The 25,953-nt window shown below is 40.2% G+C and overlaps 1 protein-coding gene across 16 annotated transcripts in view; it reads left to right on the top strand.

The window, feature by feature from the left end:
- LOC126100846 (2-oxoglutarate dehydrogenase complex component E1-like) overlaps window positions 1-25,953 on the top strand; it is a 199,304-nt gene that overhangs the window by 129,633 nt on the left and 43,718 nt on the right. For 5 of the 16 annotated variants that reach the window (XM_049911515.1, XM_049911501.1, XM_049911505.1 and 2 more), the window contains exons 12-17: window positions 4,484-4,712; window positions 6,811-6,961; window positions 12,919-13,046; window positions 13,362-13,540; window positions 22,405-22,527; window positions 24,537-24,700. The exons of 6 other annotated variants lie outside the window; for them this stretch is intronic. In XM_049911515.1, the coding sequence (XP_049767472.1) occupies window positions 4,484-4,712; window positions 6,811-6,961; window positions 12,919-13,046; window positions 13,362-13,540; window positions 22,405-22,527; window positions 24,537-24,700 (974 nt within the window). The remainder of the gene's footprint in view (window positions 1-4,483; window positions 4,713-6,810; window positions 6,962-12,918; window positions 13,047-13,361; window positions 13,541-22,404; window positions 22,528-24,536; window positions 24,701-25,953) is intronic. 5 more of the 16 variants (XM_049911504.1, XM_049911507.1, XM_049911510.1 and 2 more) reach the window with 5 other exon arrangements.

Here is a 25,953-nt window from a genome sequence, read left to right as displayed (position 1 = left end):
GCCAGCCCATGTGATACAGTGTGTGTGTTTCATTTGTTGTTGAGATGAAGGTCCATAATTTTTTTGTACAGTATGTAATAGGCATGCAGCTGGAAGAAGGAGAGTTTGAAAGTATATTTTTCATGCACATTTTCTGATAATTATCAAGAATTTTGGTCATTTGTATCTCTCTTGAAATGTATATTCAACATAATTTGTGACTGTGTGCTCAGTTTAACTATCCGCAGGAGTTGTCAGAGTACAGTGTCCATACAATAAACTTTCGTGCATCAACCACTGAAATACATCAAGAGAAATTGAGAATAGCTTGTGTACACACATTTCTGCAGTCGCACACTGCAAGCCATTGTACAGTGTTATAGTAAGGTGTATCCACCATCCTTTTCGTTCCATTGTCTAATTCCTTTGTCGGATAATAAATGGGAAAAGTTATTCATCCTGTGCACTTTTCTAAGAGGCATAATTATTCTGTGATTCTTCAGTTTCTCCTGGAATGTTTGTTGTTCGAACAGTCCATGGTAAGAAATGTCGCTATCATTGGGTGTGCGGACAAACTGAGCTCCTGAGGGCATGCAGCTGATTTATATCCCCACCCACCGCAAGCAGTTCCCTCCATAGGGCACTCGTCAGCAGTCACGGAGATGATTGCATTCCCGTCTGTGGTAGCATTGATGTTGCTGCCCTGTTCCACCCTAATCGCCAGATTGGTGTTTGCTGAACTTCTTGTAATTAGACCCAGGGCTGGTTCCCAAGCTTGGCCCACACAAGGTCTAATACGTCAGTCCATAGAACTTCTTACCCCACCCTAACCTAGCACTTAGCTTCTTCCTAAGATCTACAAACCCAGTCACCCTGGCAGTCCCATAGTTGCTGGCTTCAGTGTACCCACTAAACATATATCTGCAATCTATTGTACAAAGACCCCCTCATATGTTAAAGAAATCTATCATTTCCCAGATTGCCTGGAATCTGTGTGTATCCCACTCCCACTCCTTTGGTTGTCAGCATTGATGCAACCTTCCTCTGTATCAATATTCCCCATGTACATGATGTATCTGCTACTGGACATTACCTGAACTAGCACCCACCTGATTCCAAACCTATAACGTCCTTGTGCTCACCTTGATCAACTTTATACTTACCAATAACTTCTTTACCTTTGATGGGCATACACATACAAAGATCAAAAGCATGGCAATGGGAGTCGGGATGGCTCCTTCCTATGCCAATTTTTTGGTTTCCTGGGATCTATTAGCATTCAGCCCCTGGTTTGGTTTAAATATATTGATGACATCTTTGCCATAAGGATTCATGGTGAGGCTGACTAGTTAAAAGTTTTATGATCTTTAAATACATTCTCCCAATTCAATTTCGCGTGGACCTATTCCAAATCCCATGGCACTTTCCTTGATATTGACCTCATCCTCATTGAGGTTCAGCTACACACTTCTGTCCATATTAAACCTCCTAACAAGCAACAGTACTTAGATTTTGACAGTTGCCATCCTTTCCATGTCAAACGTTCCATCTCATGCAGACTCTTTACAACAAAGCACCATCATTGTCAATTCAGTCTTCACTGGACAAAATTACCCATTGTTCAAAAGCAGATTCCTTGGGACATCATATCCAATCCTGGTACTGCTGATCCATCCAAAAAACTACTGAAATCACACCCTGAAGTGGGGTCCATTCTGTCCTGACTTTTTTTTCCTCCCACCACACCTACAATAGCTTCACCACCACTACGCCTACCCCCTCCCCATCTCCACAGTATCCTGGTCAGACTCTATGCTGCTCCTGCACCCATTTCCTTACCCTGTGGCTCCAGTCCCTATGATTACTCATGCTGTAAGACTTGCCCTATGCACCCTCCTACTACCACCTGCACCAGCCCAGTAACTGGCAAAACATATACAATCAAAGGGAGAGCTATCTGTGAGACATGATGCTGTGTACCAGTAAATTGAAACACTGTTCAGACTTACACATTGGTATAACAACCACCAAGTCATTAGTTATGATGAATGGACATAGAAAAGGGGGTATACTGACAGCACACATTGTCCTGTTACAGAACATACTCTGCAACATGAGTCATGATCTTGGTGTCTGTTTTACCTCTTGTGCTATCTGGATTCTCCTGCCTGACATCAGTTTCTCAGTAGCTCATATGTGAGAACTGGCATTACAACACGCCCTTGGTTGCCAGCCACCTGGCCTTAATTTACATTAACACCTTAGATCTCAAAATTTTCTTTTAGTCACTATTCCTTTCTTTACTACCTTTTAGATTTCTATATCTTTTATTTTCTGTCTTGCCTTTTTTTTTTACACTCCCCCCCACCTCCCATGTCTAACATGTCTGCTATACAGGATGTTTGGGGAGGAAAGGTCAATATTTTAAACAGTGATAGTATAAGCAATTCTGAAGAAAAAATGATGTATGAACATAGGTATGGGTATTGAAAGGAACTTTAATTTGCAAAATCGATTGCACAGTGTGAACGTATACCCAATACAATTGGACCGTAACATGATTTTCTTGCAAACAGTGCATGGGTACATGCCATGTTTACGCTAAGCAACCTACCACATATTATGGTTATGTGACATACATAGTACAATCACCCATTGTTTCTGCAATTGTGCCGTGTTAGCCGCATTGTGTAGTGTACCAGCGATGGATCGGTTAGCTGTGTAGTGTATGATTTTCACTGTGTTTGTACAAGCACTGCTAACAATGCCACACATCTAGAGTAGTGAGGAATATGCAGATATGTTGTATGTTTACGGCTTTTGCGAAGGTAGTGCTACCACTGCAAGAGAGGAATACCACAGGCGCTTTCTGACTTGATGATTACCTGATCACAGGGTGTTTACCAAACTGTTTATCACTTTGCATGCAACAGACATTTTTTGTTCAAGCGGGCATGTCCACACGTATATGGGAAACGTTACATGCGGAAAACCTGTATCCATTTCGCATACAGCATGTCCAAAATGTCTATGTTGGCGACAGTATCCAATGACTTCAACTCTTGTCACTGGATAATTGAGAATAGTCATTTGCTTCCATATATACTATTCACTGACAAAGCCCAGTTTTCACGACGTGGAATAAACAACACACGCAATAATCATTGATGGTCACGGGAAAATAAAGCTTCAGTGGCTATCAATTTCCAAGTTCATTTTGCGATAAATGTTTGGTGCAGCATGATCGGTAACCTTTTGGTAGGTCCATTTGTTATCAATCAGCAATTGGGAGAGAGATACTCACGTTTTTTGGAAAATTCATTTGTGGAACAATTGGAAAACGTTCCTTTAGCCAAGCGAACCGGAATGAACTTTCAATGTGACGGTGCCCCTCCACATGTTACCTTACGTGTGAGGGACCATCTCAAATGCACCCACCCTAATCGCTGGATTGGCCATGGCAGTGCTATTAACTGGCCTCCAAGATCACCTGACCTTATATCTTTAGATTTGTTTTGCGGCGTTGGATGAAATCAGAAGTGCACAAAGTGAAGGTAAATACACAAGATGAACTGCTTCATCGCATCTTGGACACTGCTGAATTGATTAGGAACCAACCACAGGCAACTGAACAAGCAACATAACATTGACGTTAATGGTGGGATATTCAAACCTGTTCTGTGAACTTTACAACATCTGTACGATAAGTGTTAAAGCCATTTGCAAAAGATATGGTACATATTTTTCAACTGAATACATGCAACATGCATGTTGTAATGCATTATGTACTAAATGCAAAGTAAATAAACATTATGTAAAATTGTGTAACATAACTGTACTTCTCTGTAACATTGTTTTCAAGAAAATCACATTACAGTCCAGTTGTATTGCATATACGTTCACATTGTGCACATCAGTTTTGCAGAATTGAAGTTCCTTTCAATACCCATACCTCCCTAATGAAGCATTTGCGGACCTATGTTCGTATAACATTTTTTGTTCAGAATTACCGGGACTATCACTGTGTACAATGTTTTGTCAGTAACCTCCGTCTTGCTTATTACCCTTATGTTTTCAAATCTCATTCTGTGCGACATCCAACAATCAGTCTTTCCTTCTCATCCCACCCACTAAGTCTAACCTGATGCAGGATTCAGGCCAACTTTTCTGAACACTTCTCATTCCCTAAAGCTTGCCAGTCTCTTCCCTTCATCCTTCTTCCTTCCCCTTCAACCTATCTGTCAGAAGAATGGACCACTGGCTCCAGAAGGTTGCACATTTCCTTAACTTTTGTATGCAATTTCTCGTGCCACTGCTTGGTGAGTAGATTCTTTCAATCTTTCCAGTTCTACTACATTGTTAGCTGCTACACTACTGTACTGTGAAATTCCTGGATAAAGATTCAACAGATGACAACCATTGGCTTCAAAGAGTAAACAGCCAATAAAAGACACAAAAAGATTATCATGGTATTTACGTGAAACAAGGTTAACTTTATTTCCAGGATGTTCGTGACAAATATGAAAAAATATGTGAAGATGCTTTGGAAAATGCGAGAAAAGAGACGCACATAAAGTATAAGGACTGGCTTGATTCTCCATGGTCTGGTTTTTTTGAAGGCAAAGATCCACTGAAAGTATCTCCAACTGGTGTCAAGGAGGACACCCTGGTTCACATTGGCAAGAAAATGTCATCACCACCACCAAATGCTGCAGAATTCGAAATACATAGAGGTTTGTATTAAATTATTCAATAATGTTCTCTCTCTCTCTCTCTCTCTCTCTCTCTCTCTTTCTCAAGATGTTACCTTGAGGAAAGAGCTGAGATGGTTTTAGCAAGGCCAGAGTATAAAAAAATTATCCTACCTTTCAGAAATGTTAGGTACTACTTGAGGAGGAAAGAGGGATAGGTTGGGAAGGTTGGAAAAAATTGATGGGAGGGTGGATCACTGTGACTATAGGATGAGGGATGAGACGGACCAGTAATTTGCTCCCTTTCATTCTGGGTCTGAATGATGTGCCCTTCCTGTATAACATTGCCCAAGATATCACTTTTTCTTTCTTGAGGAAGGAACTAATAGTTCCAAAAGTTAGGACAACTGTGCTGTGTGTGTGTTTGGGGGGGGGGGGGGGGGGGGGTAGCAGTACTAAAAGTTTTTTGTCTGGAAGGTGTACTGATCAAAAGTCCAGTCTCAAAATTTTATAGTATTCTCAAATTAATTCTGCTTTTGATACAATGCTGTTATTAAAAGGAAGACCACTCATCATTTAATGGAAATGTTAAATGTTCGATGGGCAGCCTAACAAGAAGTTGAACATATTGGTTCAACTTTTAAACATGGATTATTTGTCTGAGAGCACAAGTATGATGGTGACAGACTGTTGTAATAGTTCAAAATAAGAAAAGACTTTTTGATACCTATGGTGATTTTCGTGGTTAGTTGGGGCTGTGTTTGTTAAAGCATGTCTACGTTGCAAAATTCCTCACTAGTCGACAGATTTTAGAAGACAACCGGCTCATTGCTTAAAGCCACACTTAAGTCTCTTATTAATCTTTTGTACAATCTGGTATTGTGTGGAAGTTATTCTGGAGACACCTAATTAACATTATCATTCCAAAATTAACCTTGGTGCAGCCCCATCCTTAACTTCATGTCCCTTGGACTATTTCTGCAAATTATAGCACAACAATAAAAAAACAGTTCTCACTGTGGTGTCACACAATACTTGCAATCTGTGCAATATAGACATGATGGTGTGGCAGTGACAGACTCCCTTTCTAGATTCAGTTACAACCGTAAAAATTCATACATCATTGCTCGTGTTCCAGTCTTTTTATAATGTTCATGTACATTTGTGCATTTCTTACTTGAAGTACAAAACACTTAGAAAAAACATACATGGTTAAAGTTCATTCATCAGAGGATTTTCTACATGCCCAATTCACAATCAGTTTACATGCAGCAAAGAATTTCTTATTGTCAGTAATATAGGTTCAATGCTTGGGCTCCATACGTTCCTCTGTCAGTGTTGACAGCACTCACACTACAAGGCCTCACCTCTTTCACCAACGGGTGTTCAGCTTTGAACCCCCCCACCCCCTTGCTCCTCCCACCATATGAATTGATGTCTGTGCTGGCTAATGTTACTCCTGGTGTGCAAGCAGAATCATTATACTTTCCGATCTAAATGAAAGAAACGAAAGTGTGATGTGCCTCATTGAACTTCTGTCAGGTCCTGAGTAATTTACTCATTCAATTTTGCATGTGATTTAAGACTGATTTTTAGTTTGTGTTCAGTTTGTTCTGTGACTAATTTAACTGTAGTGATGTAACGGATGATAATCTCAAAATGTGTAATCAAATGCGAATTTACCAAATAAATATATGGGGTTATTAATAAGTACCTCAGTTTCTAAAAGTTTAGATTTGTCATATGTGCTGTGGTTTTGTTGGAGAACTCACCACTGGTAGGCAGGTGTATCAGAACAAGTAGACAAATCAACTGCTCTGTATTTTTGCCTTGAATGAACATGCACCTCCCGTGCTGATAGGCAACGCATCGATGTTTTCCAAGGCGGGCTGCTTTCATTGTGCTCTCCTGGAGACCACAGCAGCAGTGACTTCAGTGAATCGTATGCACATATTGACATTTGCTGCATCACAAATGGTGCTCCAAAACTAATAACATATTGTAAATGAGAGTTTGGAGAGGCTCTATCCACTGATGCTGTTTACTGTATGTCTTGTAGTTTTCACAGCCTTTTTATTTTCATTTGTTGCTGTTGGCAAAATAGTAATCATTGCATTAATATTTATTATGCTTTGTTTAGGTTTGGAACGTATATTGAAAGCACGAATGGAAATGGTGGAGTCAAGAACAGTTGACTGGGCTCTTGGTGAAGGAATGGCTTTTGGTTCACTGCTGAAGGAAGGAATCCATGTACGCTTGAGTGGACAAGATGTGGAGAGAGGCACATTCAGGTATGCAACTTCACCTCAGAGATTACAGTTAAATATATCCTGAAAGCAAATGGGATTCGCCTTGTCCGGATTTATTGATTTTTGGAATGTTTGCTGCATTTATTTTTCATCCACCTATAGTTACATTGGGAACTTCAAAATGAAAAGAGGTTGGAATGTAACAATATTAGGAGAAGGAAAGTAGCTACTCACTATATAGCGGATATGCTGAGTCGCAGATAGGCACAACAGAAAAACTCTCATAATTATAGCTTTCGGCCATTAAGGCCTTTATGAACAACATACACACAAACACGCGCATATGTGCACTCACACAAACGCAACTCACACACACAACTGCAGTCTCAGGCAACTCAAAAAACACTGCGAGCAGCAGCACCAGTGCATGATGTGAGTGGCGACTGGGTTGGGGTAAGGATAAGGTTGAGGCGGGGAAGGGGAGGGATAGTATGATGGGGGTGGCGGACAGACATCAGTCCAGCCCCTTCCCTGTTCCCATTCCAGTACTACACAGCCGTCATTCCACCACCACAATCAGCCATTTTATTTTTCTCCTTTTCCGCTACTTCCCCCGTCCCCCCCTCCCCACTTCTTCCCTGCCCCCCGTCTAACCTGCAGCACACTGTCCGCCACCCCCACAGTACTATCCCTCCCCCTATCTGCCCCAGCCTCCTCCTTACCACCACCCAGTCGCAACTCCCATTGTACACTGGTGCTGCTGCTCGCAGTGTGGTTGCAGTTGCGTGAGACTGCAGTTGTGCGTGAGGGTTGTGTTTGCATGGGGGTGCGTGTGTATCTATTGTTGACGAACACCTTAATGCCTGCAGTGTGCTCCCTGCCGCCGTTGGATAAGCAGCTGCAGCAGCAAGTCGTATACTCCTAGCTCACTCATTTGTTACATAGTTTAATTCTTAATTTCTTTGCGTGTTTTTGGTACTTGCATTGTTTAATTCATAAATTTCGGGCGTATTATAGTATTTGAGAGTTGTAGCATCGCGTTTTAGTACCTGAATAGTGTAAAATCGCGTAGTCTCCTTCCGCCGCCGAGCAGTGCGTCAGCAGTGCACAAGTGGCAGCATTACTGCATTTACTAGGCAATCTCGTATCTTAATAACCATTTAAATTTTGTGTCGATTTGTTTGCGCTCTCTGTAGATTAGTTCAGACGTTCATTGCACAACAGTTTTTAGCATGGATAGGGACTGCAACTGCTGTGTTCGGATGCAGGCTGAGTTGGCATCCCTTCGCTCCCAGCTTCAGGCAGTGTTGGCTTCGGTCACACAGCTTGAGGCTGTTGCCAATGGGCATCACTGTGAGGGTCCGGATGGGGGTTTGTCGGGGACGGCCAGCTCGTCCCACGCATCCCCCGATCGGGCTACAACTGTGGTTGCCCGGGATACTGCCCGCATTGAGGCTGATCCCTCACCTGTGGTAGAGTGGGAGGTCGTCTCAAGGTGTGGCAGGGGGCGAAAGACATTCCGGAGGGCTGAACGGAAGGCCTCTCCAGTTTGTCTGACGAACCGGTTTCAGGCTCTGTCTCAGGCTGATACTGATCTTCGGCCTGACATGGCTGCTTGTCCTGTTCCAGAGGTTGCCCCTCAGTCTGCAAGATCCGGGCGGTCGCAGAGGGTGGGCTTACTGGTAGTTGGGAGCTCCAACGTCAGGCGCATAATGGGGCCCCTTAGGGATATGGCAGCAAGGGAGGGGAAGAAGACCAAAGTGCACTCCGTGTGCATACCGGGGGGAGTCATTCCAGATGTGGAAAGGGTCCTTCCGGATGCCATGAAGGGTACAGGGTGCAACCATCTGCAGGTGGTCGCTCATGTCGGCACCAATGATGTGTGTCGCTATGGATCGGAGGAAATCCTCTCTGGCTTCCGGCGGCTATCTGATTTGGTGAAGACTGCCAGTCTCGCTAGCGGGATGAAAGCAGAGCTCACCATCTGCAGCATCGTCGACAGGACTGACTGCGGACCTTTGGTACAGAGCCGAGTGGAGGATCTGAATCAGAGGCTGAGACGGTTCTGCGACCGTGTGGGCTGCAGATTCCTTGACTTGCGCCATAGGGTGGTGGGGTTTCGGGTTCCGCTGGATAGGTCAGGAGTCCACTACACGCAACAAGCGGCTACACGGGTAGCAGAGGTTGTGTGGCGTGGGCTGGGCGGTTTTTTAGGTTAGATGGCCTCGGGCAAGTACAGGAAGGGCAACAGCCTCAACGGGTGCGGGGCAAAGTCAGAACATGCAGGGACCAAGCAGCAATCGGTATTGTAATTGTAAACTGTCGAAGCTGCGTTGGTAAAGTACCGGAACTTCAAGCGCTGATAGAAAGCACTGAAGCTGAAATCGTTATAGGTACAGAAAGCTGGCTGAAGCCGGAGATAAATTCTGCCGAAATTTTTACAAAGGTACAGACGGTGTTTAGAAAGGATAGATTGCATGCAACCGGTGGTGGAGTGTTCGTCGCTGTTAGTAGTAGTTTATCCTGTAGTGAAGTAGAAGTGGATAGTTCCTGTGAATTATTATGGGTGGAGGTTACACTCAACAACCGAGCTAGGTTAATAATTGGCTCCTTTTACCGACCCCCCGACTCAGCAGCATTAGTGGCAGAACAACTGAGAGAAAATTTGGAATACATTTCACATAAATTTTCTCAGCATGTTATAGTCTTAGGTGGAGATTTCAATTTACCAGATATAGACTGGGACACTCAGATGTTTAGGACGGGTGGTAGGGACAGAGCATCGAGTGACATTATACTGAGTGCACTATCCGAAAATTACCTCGAGCAATTAAACAGAGAACCGACTCGTGGAGATAACATCTTGGACCTACTGGTAACAAACAGACCCGAACTTTTCGACTCTGTAAGTGCAGAACAGGGAATCAGTGATCATAAGGCCGTTGCAGCATCCCTGAATATGGAAGTTAATAGGAATATAAAAAAAGGGAGGAAGGTTTATCTGTTTAGCAAGAGTAATAGAAGGCAGATTTCAGACTACCTAACAGATCAAAACGAAAATTTCTGTTCTGACACTGACAATGTTGAATGTTTATGGAAAAAGTTCAAGGCAATCGTAAAATGCGTTTTAGACAGGTACGTGCCGAGTAAAACTGTGAGGGACGGGAAAAAACCCACCGTGGTACAACAACAAAGTTAGGAAACTACTGCGAAAGCAAAGAGAGCTTCACTGCAAGTTTAAACGCAGCCAAAACCTCTCAGACAAACAGAAGCTAAATGATGTCAAAGTTAGCGTAAGGAGGGCTATGCGTGAAGCGTTCAGTGAATTCGAAAGTAAAATTCTATGTACCGACTTGACAGAAGATCCTAGGAAGTTCTGGTCTTACGTTAAATCAGTAAGTGGCTCGAAACAGCATATCCAGACACTCCGGGATGATGATGGCATTGAAACAGAGGATGACAAGCGTAAAGCTGAAATACTAAACACCTTTTTCCAAAGCTGTTTCACAGAGGAAGACCGCACTGCACTTCCTTCTCTAAATCCTCGCACAAACGAAAAAATGGCTGACATCGAAATAAGTGTCCAAGGAATAGAAAAGCAACTGGAATCACTCAACAGAGGAAAGTCCACTGGACCTGACGGGATACCAATTCGATTCTACACAGAGTACGCGAAAGAACTTGCCCCCCCTTCTAACAGCCGTGTACCGCAAGTCTCTAGAGGAACGGAAGGTTCCAAATGATTGGAAAAGAGCACAGGTAGTCCCAGTCTTCAAGAAGGGTCGTCGAGCAGATGCGCAAAACTATAGACCTATATCTCTGACGTCGATCTGTTGTAGAATTTTAGAACATGTTTTTTGCTCGAATATCATGTCGTTTTTGGAAACTCAGAATCTACTATGTAGGAATCAACATGGATTCCGGAAACAGCGATCGTGTGAGACCCAACTCGTTTTATTTGTTCATGAGACCCAGAAAATATTAGATACAGGCTCCCAGGTAGATGCTATTTTTCTTGACTTCCGGAAGGCGTTTGATACAGTTCCGCACTGTTGCCTGATAAACAAAGTAAGAGCCTACGGAATATCAGACCAGCTGTGTGGCTGGATTGAAGAGTTTTTAGCAAACAGAACACAGCATGTTGTTATCAACGGAGAGACGTCTACAGACGTTAAAGTAACCTCTGGTGTGCCACAGGGGAGTGTTATGGGACCATTGCTTTTCACAATATATATAAATGACCTAGTTGATAGTGTCGGAAGTTCCATGCGGCTTTTCGCGGATGATGCTGTAGTATACAGGGAAGTTGCAGCATTAGTAAATTGTAGCGAAATGCAGGAAGATCTGCAGCGGATAGACACTTGGTGCAGGGAGTGGCAACTGACCCTTAACATAGACAAATGTAATGTATTGTGAATACATAGAAAGAAGGATCCTTTATTGTATGATTATATGATAGCGGAACAAACACTTTTAGCAGTTACTTCTGTAAAATATCTGGGAGTATGCGTGCGGAACGATTTGAAGTGGAAGGATCATATAAAATTAATTGTTGGTAAGGCGGGTACCAGGTTGAGATTCATTGGGAGAGTCCTTAGAAAATGTAGTCCATCAACAAAGGTGGTGGCTCACAGTACACTCGTTCGACCTATACTTGAGTATTGCTCATCAGTGTGGTATCCGTACCAGATCGGGTTGACGGAGGAGATAGAGAAGATTCAAAGAAGAGCGGCGCGTTTCGTCACAGGGTTATTTGGTAACCGTGATAGCGTTACGGAGTTGTTTAACAAACTCAAGTGGCAGACTCTGCAAGAGAGGCGCTCTGCATCGCGGTGTAGCTTGCTCGCCAGGTTTCGAGAGGGTGCGTTTCTGGATGAGGTATCGAATATATTGCTTCCCCCTACTTATACCTCCCGAGGAGATCACGAATGTAAAATTAGAGAGATTAGAGCGCGCACAGAGGCCTTCAGACAGTCGTTTTTCCCGCGAACCATATGCGACTGGAACAGGAAAGGGAGGTAATGACAGTGGCACGTAAAGTGCCCTCCGCCACACACCGTTGGGTGGCTTGCGGAGTATAGATGTAGATGAAAGCTATAATTGTGAGTGACTTTTTTTTTTGTTGTGCCTATGTGCGACTCAGAGTCTCCGCTATATGTTGAGTAGCAACTTTCCTTCTCTTAATATTGTTGCAGTCTATCTTGGATTTTCCATTGTTTGAAAATTGAAACAAGGATGTTGTGTTGGTGTAATTCATGAGATGCAGACTTTTGCTGGATTGTTACAGATACTTGTTCCACATTAGAAAATTGTCATTCCACCCTTCAGTTGGAGAGGCTGTTATTCGTTTGGACTTTTGATACTAAATAGTTGGCTGCCTTGACCTGGAACATCAAAAGGACCTTAAATGCTTGATATTTGTGCCCTTGGTAGGAGATGAAGTCAGAGAATGGTCCAGTAACGTACAAAAATATCTAAAAAATGTGATTTATTATCCATGTAGTTTAAGATATGTTCTTTTTAGTTAATTGCCTCATGTGGATGTGAGTTGTAATCTTTGCAATTCTGCAGAGATGTTTTTTCTTAGTTGCTCTTTCCAGGCATCTTTAGTGTTTAGCTTTGTTTGCCAATAATACATTTTTGGAATGTTCCACCCGGCTGTCTGTCTCCAAAATTAATAACATATTGTAAATGAATATTCGAAAAATTTATCATCATAATGTTCTGCTAGAGTCCCCCTGGTATATCTCCCTCAAAAATTGGTAACATATTGTAAATGAATGTTCCAAACATATATTACCAGGATTTTCTGCTTAAGTTCTCAGGTATCTCTCTAAGAACTTCCTTAAATGCGGATGATTTGATTCTACCACTGTTGTTGTTGTTGTGGTGGTGGTGGTGATGGTGGTGGTAATGAGAGTAATGATAGTAGTAGTACCAATACCCTCCATAAAATTGATGTTCCTTTCATTCATTTTGTCCTTTCTTTTACTTTGCAGTCACAGACACCATGTACTTCACCACCAGAAAGTTGATAAAGCTACATACAGACCTCTGTGTCATATTTACCCTGATCAGGGTCCTTATATTGTTTGTAATAGCTCTTTGTCAGAGTTTGGAGTGTTGGGTAAGTTAATAACTTTAAATTTATGTCAAATGATTGGTGTGACTAACATTTATGATGATGATGATGATGATGATGATGATCCTGTGGGAATTTGTAACCCTAATCTTCTCTATAGTTAAAAAAAACTGCTGAAAGATTTGTACGTCGCTCATTGAACAGCATCAGTTATTGAGAAAAGAATTTGCATGCTGCTCCTATGTAATCAGCGTAGATTCATTTCAAGTTCAGTAGTAGCATAATTACAGATTCAGTTCTTTTATTATGACCTCCATCTTCAGTGGCCTTTGCCCTGTATAATAAAATACATAATTTCAGGCTTTGAACTGGGATATTCTATGACAAATCCAAATGCATTGGTTTGCTGGGAAGCCCAATTTGGAGATTTCAACAATACAGCACAATGCATCATTGACCAGTTTATATCTTCAGGCCAGGCCAAGTGGGTGCGGCAGTCTGGTCTGGTGATGTTGCTACCCCATGGACTTGAAGGGATGGTATGTATAAGTTATTGTTTAATGATAATTGAGAAAAATAAGTTTCAGAAATCAACTAAAAAAGAAAAAGGAAAATGTTTTCTGGAAGGGGTAAAATGTTCTCTGGCCTATTACAAAGTGTAAAAATGTATAGTAAACAAATGAATATTTTCATACTTTCAAATTGGTTAGCATCTAAATAGAACTTGAGGCAAAAGTTTCTGTACAGCGCTGTTCAATGACTTGTGCATTTAGAGTATTTGGAATATAAATTAGTCACAGAATGGAACTTGCTCTGCCAAAGGTGTTTTTACAGGGCCCTTGCTTGCTGAAAACACGGCTCTCATTTCTGTATTTAACAGCTGTATTTGAGGGAAATGTAGCTTTATTTCTTTTCCCAGTGGGATACCTATCATCTATCTGAAGGCAAAGCTACCCTCTGCAGCAATAATCTTACCACTATTTGACTAAGTACTGGAAGTTAACGATATAACATAGTTCAAAATGAGGGGTAGGGGAGGGGGAGGGGGGTGATGAAAGAAGGAACATTTAAGTACTTAAGCACAGGACAAGAAGTTTATATTTATTTATTTATTTATTTAACCTGATCAGATTAGGGCCATCAGGCCCTCTCTTACATCGGACCAGTGTTCCACACATGCAGCTTTTCACACATCAGAGTTACATCGTGAACATAGTTCAAATGAGAAAATTAGCTTACTCTAGTGACAATATGAATAAAGAGTAGTGACTAAGACCTAATAAAGTAAATGCGGAAGTATTTTTACAACAGGTGCTATACATACAGATTATGATAAAAGCAATTATAATAACAGTAAAACAAAGAATCAAATAATAATGATAAACATGACTAAGACCTAATAAAGTAAATGCTGGCAGTATTTTTACATCAGGTGCTATACATACAGATTATGGTGAAAGCAATAATAATAACAGTAAAAAAAAATCAAATAATAATGACAAACATGAGAAAGATTGCCAATAGTAATGAAGGTTTGTGCAGATGTACATTAATATCTTGGTGTGTAAAGTAGTATAGTGAGTTTTGGGTAAGGGAGATTTAAGGAGGGGGGAAGAGGGAAGTAATGAGGTGAAGTGCACTCATGTACAGAGGAAGGCATTACTGTTGCTTAAGTAGATACGTCATTAACTGTTTTTTTAAACCGGTCATGTTTTTAAGTTCTCTAACATAACGAGGGAGGTTATTCCAGAGTCGGGTTCCCGCTACTGTAAAGGACTTGGAGAAGGTGACTGAGCGATGGAGTGGAACGGAGAGGATTTTATTATAATGGGAATGTGTGTTTCTGTCATGTTGTTCCGACATGAGCGTTAGGGACGAGGAGAGACATGAGGGACAGTGTACATTTATAAGGCAGTAGATGAGATAGAGTGTATGGAAATCTCTGCGTTTGTCTGCACGCAGCCAGGACAATTTTGCATATGCTGGTGAAATGTGATCAAAAAGTCGAACGTCACAGATATATCAGACGCAGGCATTCGTGACCAGTTCTAGATGTCGGGAATTTTCCTGAGAGAGGCCTTGTAGGATAATATCGCTGTAGTCAGTGATTGGGAGTATAAGCGTTTGTACTAACTTCTTTTTCAGATCGAAAGGGAAGAGTTTTTTATATTTTTGTAGGACACGAAGGGATGCTGATGCTTTTTTGCACGCTGCAGTTACGTGCTCTGTCCAATTTAGATTTTCATCTATTATTACTCCCAAACTCTTTGCTGAGGGAGAGAAGTTAATATTTGTTCCATTTAGGATAAGAGGTGGTACAGATTCCCGAAGTTTTGGGCTAATGAGCTTAGAGTGAGCAACAAGTATCGCTTGGGTTTTACATGGGTTTAGTTTTAGACCTAAGTCCTGTGCCCATTTTGACAGTGCATCGAGGTCAGTATTGAAATTTTCAATAGCTTTCTTGAGATTGCTTGGTTTCGTACTTAGATACAACTGAAGGTCATCAGCATACATGTGATATTTGCAATAGGTCAGGACCGATGACACATCATTGACATAAAGAGAGAAGAGTATAGGACCTAATACTGAGCCTTGGGGAACGCCATTGTGATTTTATATTCCCAGACAGGACGCGTTGCTGACGAGACGTCATGTATGAGCTTAATTTGTCTCAGTTTCCAGGCCTCAGGGAAAACACTTGTGATTCATTAATCGTTGAAAATGTCTGTTATAGAGGGCAGTAGTTGGTCAGTAATAAGTTTTACCATCTGGATAGTGATACCATCATGTCCAGTAGATGCTGATCTAATCCGCATTATGGCTTTCTTGACAGTACTGTTAGTGACGTGCTGTAGATAGAATTTTTCTTTGCTACAGTCGTTCATCCCCACGAAGTAATCAATGATTCTCTCTCTCTCTCTCTCTCTCTCTCTCTCTCTCTCTTTTTTTCCGGATCAATTTTGGTTGTAGGTAATGTGAAGAATCGGTTTAGTTCTTCAGCTGGGACCATGGGATTTTCTGCAACTTTTATTTTGCCTAAACCGAGACTACGGAGATTTTTCCACAGGATAGCTGGTCTACATCTATTGTCAGCTAATGTACGGGCATGTCTGAGCTTAGCGTTTCTCACCGCTTGACTGACTTTGTTTCGTTTCTGCTTGTATACAGCATGATTTTCAGGTGTAGGGTGTATCTTGTATGCTCGATGTGCAGCATCTCTGAGACTCATGAGCTGTTTTAGTTCATCAGTCAGCCAAGGTGCAGGTTGCCTTTTTACTTTTCTGGTCTTTATTGGAGCATATTTGTCATATAGTTGAGTAATTTTGTTAGTGAAATCCTGGAGTCTGTCGTTTGTGTCCATGAGGGGAGTAGAGGTCATCCCCCAAACTATTTCTTGTGCCTCAGTTTAGAGTTCAGGCAAATTTATGCGTTTGAGGTCTCGGTATGTAGACAGTTTTTGTTTCTTTCTAGGGCATTCTAGTGAATACGTCACGGAAATGATGTCATGGGCAGACATGCCAGGCGCAGATATTTGAGAGGTGCGGATTATTCTGTTCAGAGATTTCATTGCGAATATATCTATGAAAGTGTGACTGGTAGTTATGTGATGAGTAGGCACCAGATGAAGTAGCGTCATATTTGAGGAAGAAAGCATCCTCTTAAATTTCCCAGTGGAAGGGCTATTGCACAGAAAATTAATGTTAGTGTCACCTGCTATAATTACATGTTCATATGACGATTCGAGACTAGAGAGGGCAGTTTCGAAGCAGGCGAACCCACCTACTTTAGGAGGTTTGTAAAGGACACATATTAAGCACTTTCTGTTAAGTGATTTGATCTCTATGAACATATATTCCACTTGTTTATCTACATTGTTGTCGGATGTGTGTAGTACTGTAGGTGACAAATAACAGTGTATGTACACCCCTACTACGCCCCCTCGTCTGTTGCATCTGTCGTGCCTGAGAAAGATATAGCCATCTAGGTTTACGGAAGTTGTAGGAATACTTGGTTTGAGCCAAGTATCTGACAAAAGTATTACGTGTATATCAGCAGTTTGAAATATATATTTGAACTCGTCGAAGTGAGCTGGCAGAGACTGGACATTTGCATGTGCAATATGCAGCTTGGTGCGTTCGGGTGTTGATTGCCCGAGGAGGCTGCCAACCGATGTTTGCGGGTCATGGTTGGCGGTGACAAGAGAGTCTGGCATGAGGAATGCGGAAGGCGTGTGAAGGAGAGGGGGGTGAGGGAGTGTCCTTCCGGTTCTGTGCAGTGAAAGCGGCCGGGAAGGGGAGGGGGTAGGTCCCCGGGGAGACAAGAAGTTTATATTATGATACCGTAAAATAAAAGTTGCTGGCAAGGTCTTGGAGACTTGGTGATCGAGATAATGCTAAAATAGTTGTGATGCCAAACCAAGAATATTCTATACTAAACACTATGGTACCTGCTGTGACTAATGGGTTCTTTAAATTTTGATTGTAACTCATTTTCTGTGATGATACCTGGGTGCTCTTTTAAATGAGACTGTCTGGGGTAAAATTTCACGCAGGAGACATGCAATTTTAGTAAACAGTGATTGTAAACTGCACAGCCCAGAACTTGCCTGCAATGAGCACACAGATCGTGTGATGGAGGAAGGAAGGTGACAAGGTCTCAGTTTGATACAGTAATATGGGCGAAATGCAGGGAGGAACAAAGCAGTTCTTGGGAAGTCTTGAGTGAAGTTTCAGTAACTTGGTCCTGGTCATTCAGTTTGTTAACCAATTCTGAATACATGAAAAATTTTGTGATAATACATATAGGTGGTTTCACCCTGGGTGATTGTGAGCTGCCTAAATGTTTGGACAAGCTGAAGCAATAGATGTACATAAAATATAAACAAGGGTCAAATAGGTGAGAAAGTGTCAAAGGATAAAAATAATCTGAGAGAAACAAGTGTATCCATTCCATCAGATAATGACGTCCTTCAAATTGTGAAATTTTCAGGTAGAAAGAAAAGGGGTAGGAGGAATAGTTGCCCATACTTTTGAAATGGAAGAAAAAGTTAAAATGTGTATATCGTTGTGTACTGCAGCCAGAATTTAGAAAACAGTTACACACAGTATCTGGAGTCACGTCATTACAAACAGCAACAAACATACACGATTTTTTTTCAAATATGCATTGTCGTTCCTTGTTTTTTGTTGAAGGATGAAATTGAGTATTTTGCTTTCACAGAATGGGTTATGTCAATTTTCTCAGGTACAGGTGATTTTTGCCATTACCAAGAAAGCCCACTACATTACTGATTCTAAGAAATAAGTTTACCTTTGATTATGGAGAGAATCTGTTAATAATAAGAACAGTTTGTCTTTCTCTGCTCCAATTTTTGCACATAAACTTCTAAATAACCTTTCCAAAAAATTTCGTCATCCCAATTAGTGCAGATAGTGTTTTATACAATTGAAATAGCTTTCCACAAATATTGGCACACAGAGGTAATGCAATTTTCTTTGCTTTTTTTGTCTTCATGAATTTTCTCTCTCAGCAGTCTACCTGAGGGAAGTAAATTGTACAAGAATCTGGAGACATATTGCCCCAATTTCTTTTTTTTTTTTTTTAAAAAAAGACCATCAGTGCTTGTTTAAATTAGTAAATATATTCTAATCAGTCCTAGTCAGAATTTTTTGGTATTTTGTGTAGATTTTTCATTAATGCTGCATGTTTGAAATGTAAATGTCATACAATGTTGGCTATCAAAATTCCGACATCATGAAAAATGTAAAATTGGCATAAAATGTACCACATACTTCGATCTGCAAATGATTTCCATTTCAGTACAACTGTGCAAAGTTGAGACATTGCATTGAATGTTGGTTGTTTCGGAGTCATTTGTGTTAGTGAGAAGTGACTTCCAGCGTATTTTGTATTTCGACAGCAGCAGGATCATCGTCTATTTAGACTGCAGTTCATTATTCCACGATGTTGTTGCTTATGTTGGTCAGGATACCACGACTCATGCAAACATTCCATGGTACACAAAACAGGTCAGAATACTGTTGCAGAAACAGCAAAAAGAAGTGCCAAATTTTCCAAGATTAACGGTTTTTTACAGGAGCGTGAAACTTTGTTTCAAAACCTGGAGGAAAATCCAGAGATATTTTGGTTGTATGTAAAGTGTGCTAGCTGCAAAACACAATAAAGTGCCTTCTGTGCACGATAGTAATGAAAATAATATTGATGACAGTGTTGCTAAAGCAGAGTTGCTAAACACAGCCCTCTGAAATTCCTTCACCGAACAAGATGAAGTAAATATTCCAGAATTCAAATCGAAAACAGCTTCCAACATGAGGAACTTAGAAGCAGATATCCTCAGAGTAGAGAAGCAACTTAAATCACTTAACAATAGCTTTGTACCAGTTAGGTTCCTTTCAGAGTAAGCTGATGCAGTAGCTGCATACTTATCATATACAAGTGCTCACTCAATGAAAGATCCATGTCCAAAGATTGAAAAGTTGCACAGGTCACACCAATATATTCGAGAAATGCAATAGGAGTAATCCACTAATTTACAGGACAATATCATTAACAGCGATATGCAGCAGGATTTTGAAACGTATTGTGATTGAACATTATGAATTACCTAGAAGACAATGGTCTATTGACACAGTCAACATGGATTTAGAAAACATCATTCTCGTGAAACACAACTAGCTCTTCACTCACACAAAGTATTCAGTGCTATCGACAAGGGATTTCAAGTTGATACTGTATTTATTTGTAGATTTCCAGAAGGCTTTCAACACCATTCCTCAAAAGTAACTTGGAAGCAGATTGTATGCGAGTGGATTCATGATTTCGTCAGACAGGTTGCAGTTCGTAGTAATTGACCGAAAGTCATAAAGTAAAACCGAATTGATTTCTGTTGTTCCCCAAGATAGTGTTACAGGTTCTCTGCTGTTCCTTATCTTTATAAACAATTTAGGAGACAGTAAAAGCAGCCGTCTTAGATTGTTTGCAGATGATGTTGTCATTTATCGTCTAGTAAAGTCATCCGAAGATCAAAACAAATTGCAAAACAATTTAAAAAAGATGCCTGTATGGTACAAAGTTGGCAGTTGACCCAGTAATGAGAAGTGTGAGGCCATCCACATGAGCACTGAAAAGAATCAATTAAACTTCTGTTAAACAAAAAATCAATCAAATTTAAAGGCTGTTAAGTCAACTAAATACCTAGGAATTACAATTACGAACAACTTAAACTGAGGACAACACATCTAAAATGTTGAGGAAAAGGTAAAGCAAAGATCGCATATTTTAGCAGAACACTCAGAAGATGCAACGGATCTAGTAGAGACTGCCTAAACTTTGTTTATCCTCTTTTGGTGAAAGCTGCACAGTGTGGAATCCTTACCAGATAGGATCTACAGAGTGAAATCGTGAATTACCAGGATCAGGGAAATGTCATAGGAGGACTATACCTCTTCAACTAACATAATTTATTCTTCAACAAAAACAACATAATTATTCTTTGGATAATAACAGGTCCTCTTTGAAAAACAGTTAAGAAAATTAAAGTTGATTTGACATTACAAATATGAAGGCATTCAAAATGGTAAGAAAGACAGCTATTCAATTGCAATAATAATCATCTCAAACAAATTCAAGAAATAAGACCTTAACAGTATTGGCCTTCAAAAATTTTTGAATTAAATGATTTTACATAAACCACCCAATTAAAATAATTAAACAGTTCTAGATAATTCTCTCCAAAACATTAGGCAGACCCACAAAAGTTCAGTATCAAAAGATGTACAGTAAACTTAGAACAAGGTTACAATTTGTATTAAAGGGAAAACTTCTGTTCAAAGCCAGTTAATCAAAGGCCTTTTTGCCAACAGCAGACTTTCATTTGCAGTGCAAATCAGATAGCATAAGATACTCAGCTTGAGCCCAGACAGCGAGGATGTGCAAGTGCAAACGAACAGCGAGCCACAGTAGGAAATGCTCGAGAGCCATTAACATGGTCGTAAGCAAGCCAGGCCCATGCAGCGAGAAGGCACAGACATGGAACATTCTCCCAGCAACTTAGTAAGTGCTGTCAACAACAAAGAAGATAAGTGCCTGGATTATACTACAAGTTAAGTTATGGTTTAGAGAGTTTCCAGTAAGTTCTTATGTCCTAAGAAATAAGCTTCGCTAAAAGAGAAATACAGGAAGGAAGCTAAAATTTCTTCCAGGAAGGAATATAATAATTAAAAAAAAAAAACCTTGCTCGGGTCTTATAACTAACAGGCGCTCAAAAAATCTTGAAAGGGCTGGAAAATAGTGATATCAGAGCCCAGCAGCTTCTAAATCATAATAAAAAAAATGCTGTTGATGGTGAAATGAGCCAGCACAGCTCGCAGAGCGCATCGAGAAAGTCCAAAGAAGGGCAGCAGGTTTTGTATTATAGAGAAATAGGGAAGAGAGTTTCATGGACATGATACAGGATTTGGGGGTAGACATCATTAAAACAAAGAAGCTTCTCATTTTGGCCAGATATTCTCATGAAATTTCAATCACCAACTTTCTTCTCAGAATGCGAAAACACTTTGTTGATACTGACCTACTTGCTCAGAAATATATAGAACTTCATTTTTTCCATGTACTGTTAAAGAGTGGAATAATGGAGAATTATTGTGAAAGTGATTTGATGAACCTTTTGCCAGGCAGTTAAGTGTGATTTATAGAGTAGTACGTAGATGGAGGTGTAGGTTTAGGTGTAGATGAACATGGAAGAAATGGGTTCTGGAGAGATCTCAGAATCCTATGTGACTGATGCCAGAGTATGCAGACATATTGGTTCACTCAACTGTGCAGGATCGTATAACTGTGGCAAGTACCTTGAGAGAGAAAATGGGCTCATTTGTAGCAGGACAAGTACCCATACATAGAGTGCGACAATGTATGGAGCACCATGGACTGACAGTGCAAGAGTATTAGATGTACACAAGGAAAAACAGAACACAGATAAACTGTCCCCTCCTGAATCTACAAAAAGTATTAGTTAGCAAAATTAAATTCAAGGAGCACAACTGCAAGTACACGTGACAGGAAAAAGTATGCAGTAACTGATAAGACAAGTTTTTCATGCAGATCTGTTAAGGGAATAAATACGTCAGGAAATTTATTGCATGTATCAGTAATAACAATCTTTTTGTGGAGTGGGTTCATTTGTTTTTTTTTTTTTAATTCTCAAAATAGCTGGGGCTAATCATGAAGACATTAAGTGTGTAAAAAGTTATAATTATACAATTTTGAAATTATTGTTGTATTTTAACTCAAAGATTAAAGTATTTTTGGGTTTTAACCAGAATCATTCACTTTTATCTATTTGCTGTTGAAATATATCTAATTAAATGTTTTATATTTCTTTCAGGGTCCTGAGCATTCTAGTGCTCGTCTAGAGAGATTCCTGCAGATGTCTTCTGATGACCCTGACTATTTCCCACCAGAGAGTGAAGAGTTTGCTGTGCGACAGTTACACGATATCAACTGGATTGTAAGTATAACCAGAATTATCAAGGCTATACAGCTATAATATAGTTTTATATGATCATTGTTGAATTATTTTGGAATATAATTCGATGTGAAAGAAATATGAGGATATGTAATTTAGTTACCAACTCTAAATTTTCTACATGCTAAATGTTTCTCTTTTGTGATAACCGCAAACATCTTTACCTTTGCTTTAACTTGTAATAGGTTTTTGAGGTAGGTAACAGTTTCAGATCTTGTATCTCTCAGAAACATAACAAAGTTTCTTGTTTTATATATGTCATGTTGAAAAAATATCAAATTAATTCTGCCCACACACAATTTATATAGCATTTATGCTTATTTTTCACATGCAATCCATGTTTGTTAATTTGTTACGATCCCGTTGAAAGTTTTCCTTTGTCATCTTCTTTAAGCTTGAATGCCCTTGTGAAGATGTCTGACCTTTAATTCTACAGATATAGGAATCCTTGATCTGGATAAGTTAAAGGACACAGCTTCCATCAGATTTCATCAAAACAGTATGACTTTGCAGCATTGAGGGAATTATGTTCAGTAGCTGTAGTTTTCAGATTCATAAAGTGGAAAAAAATGAAAAGAAATACATTTTAATGGATCATGTTTTAACATTTATGTTTTGTGTGTGTGTGTGTGTGTGTGTGTGTGTGTGTGTGTGTGTGTGAGAGAGAGAGAGAGAGAGAGAGAGAGAGAGAGAGAGAGAGAGATTATACTCTTTCCCTCTTGTAAAGGTAAACTTCAACATTGTTTGGAAGAAATTATTATAACAAGTCAGATGGTAGACCAGGAAACCAGTTATTATAAGATATTATAAGATGAAAATAATGTTTACTGATAATGATAATGTGGCAAAGGGTCACTTCTGTTCACAATACATATAAAATGACTGTGCAGATAGTCTGTGGTATTATGATGCTGTTTGCAGGCTATGCAGTTGTGTACATTGTGGTGACATCTTTAGAAACTTGTTTTGAAAGGCAGAAAGACTTGTAGATGATCAGTAACTAGTGTAAAGATTTGCATTTGCCTGTGAACATACATATCATCAAGTGCATAAATAATGAATAGATAAAATATTGTTTGATTATCTGGCAGGTGATTAGCCACTGGAATCATTCACAACTTAAGTATCTGGGAAGTATTAGTCTGATATGATTTAAAGTGGATGCCAAAATAAATTTAGCTGTGGGGAAGATAGGTGTAAAACTTGGATGTGTAGGTTAAATCGTTAGAAATTGTCATTTGTGCTCAAGGTTGCTTACCTATTCTTGAGTATGATTCATTGATGTAGAACCATCACCAAATTAAATTAGCTGAATTTATGGGGAAGCTTGTTAAACAGCAGTGGGAGGCACTATGAGAAAGGCATTGTGTGTCCCTTGAGAGCCTTACTCTCAAAGTTCCGAGAGCTCGTATTCCAAAACAATTCAAGAAATATCCTACATCCTCCAGCATACATATTGCGTAATGATCACAAGACTATTATTAGAGAAATGTGAGCTCATACTGAAGGGTTTTGACAGGCTCTCCTTCCCACATACCACCTGTAAATGGAATAAGAACAGGGAAAATGGCTCTGGTACACTATGGACCACTGATTCTGATACACTATGGGCCACATTGTGGTGGCTCGCAAAGTACAGCTGTGGATATTTAAAAGATAATAATACAAATTAAAAATCTTCTGCTCTTTAGGAAAATGTAATCTGCAGTGAATATTCGGTGACAGGTTAAAAAACTATGTATCGGTCCAGCTCTTGGCTGCGGATCCCAGAACATAAGTAACGAGGTGAAACTGAGTTGCTCCATAAGGCACAAATGAATAATGCAGTTGTTATCACGTTGCCAGCAAAATTGGAGGCTCCTGGTTTGAGTCTCAATGCAGTAAATAAATATTACTATTGTAAATGTCCTTTGATTCTCCAGCTTTTATCTGTGTGTTTATAATGTCTCAGACCTTAAATGTAAAACTAGAATCTACTTGGTCTGTAATAGGTAGCAAACTGCTCAACACCAGCCAACTATTTCCACATTCTGCGCCGGCAGATAGCCCTTCCATTCCGCAAGCCCCTCATTTTGATGACCCCAAAGTCACTGCTGCGTCATCCTGAGGCCAGATCAAGTTTTGACGAAATGACTGAGGAGACACAATTTCTCAGGTGGGTTGAATGTATTTTCTTCGTATGGAGGAGGATGGATTTCACAAAAAAATGGTGGCAGATTCTCAGTTATTTTATGTTGATTAAAATTTTATATTATTATAATACAGTGTGAGTATTGAAATATTGTGGGTACTATGTAATTTTTGTTTCTTAAGTAGCATATACTTTCTTTCCTACCAGTCTTCTGACTGATTTGATGCAGCTTGCCTCTCCTGTTCCAATCTCTCCATCTAAGAGTAGTACCCAGTGTCCTCAGTTAGTGTTGTATTTATTCCAGTCTCTGTCTTACTTGTAAGTTTTTGGTCTCTCTATCATGACCTCGAGTACCATGGTAGTTATTCACTGATATATTAACATATATTAGCTTCCTGTCTCGTCTCATTCTCAGTTATTCACATATTTCTTTTCGTGCCAATTCTGCAGAGAAACTACTCATTTCTTATCGCATGGGTCCATATAATTTTTAGCATCCTTCTGTAACACCACATCTCAAATGCTTTTCTTCCTTATAGTGTTATACTCCAGTTGAACATTCTCAGAAATTTATTCTTTAAATGAAGGCCAACTGTCACTCCTCCACCTACAAGCTCTACCATAGTGATCCCATTCCAGAAGTCCAACATAACCTCAAATTCCTGCTCATATTATTAGACCCATTCCAGAATCTCTTCTCTGAATCCACTTCCCTCCTCATCTCAATGTGTGTCATCGCGCCCCCCCCCCCCCCCCCCCCCTCTACACACACACACACACACACACACACACACACACACACACACACACACACACACACACACACACACACACACCTACATTCTGCATTCTTTCCAAAATCAAGAAACTCAGTAATCCTGGGCACCCCATTGTAACTGTTTATTGTGACCCCACTGAAAAAAATCACCACTCTTGTTAACCAGTACATCCAACCAGTTGCTTGTAGCCTAGCCTCTTACATCAAAGATACAGACTACTTCCGTCACAGATTCTTGACCATCCCCAAACATTACTACATGGATCCCTACTGTTACTGTTGCACTTCCCTAGCCTAGCTATACTCGAACACTACCACCCCCAAAGTACTTTTGAGCCCAAACCCATGACTTCATTCATTGTAAACCACACCAGTTGCATCCTCACACACAACTACATCCTTTTGAAGGGAAGATGTATAAACAAATATGTAATACAGCAATAGGCACCCACATGGCACTTTCCTGTGCTGGCCTGTTTATCGGCCATCTAATGGAAAC

The sequence above is a fragment of the Schistocerca cancellata genome, chromosome 9 (genome assembly GCF_023864275.1).
Source record: "Schistocerca cancellata isolate TAMUIC-IGC-003103 chromosome 9, iqSchCanc2.1, whole genome shotgun sequence".
In the NCBI taxonomy this organism is placed as follows: domain Eukaryota; kingdom Metazoa; phylum Arthropoda; class Insecta; order Orthoptera; family Acrididae; genus Schistocerca; species Schistocerca cancellata.
This window is presented reverse-complemented; position numbering and strand designations above follow the sequence as displayed.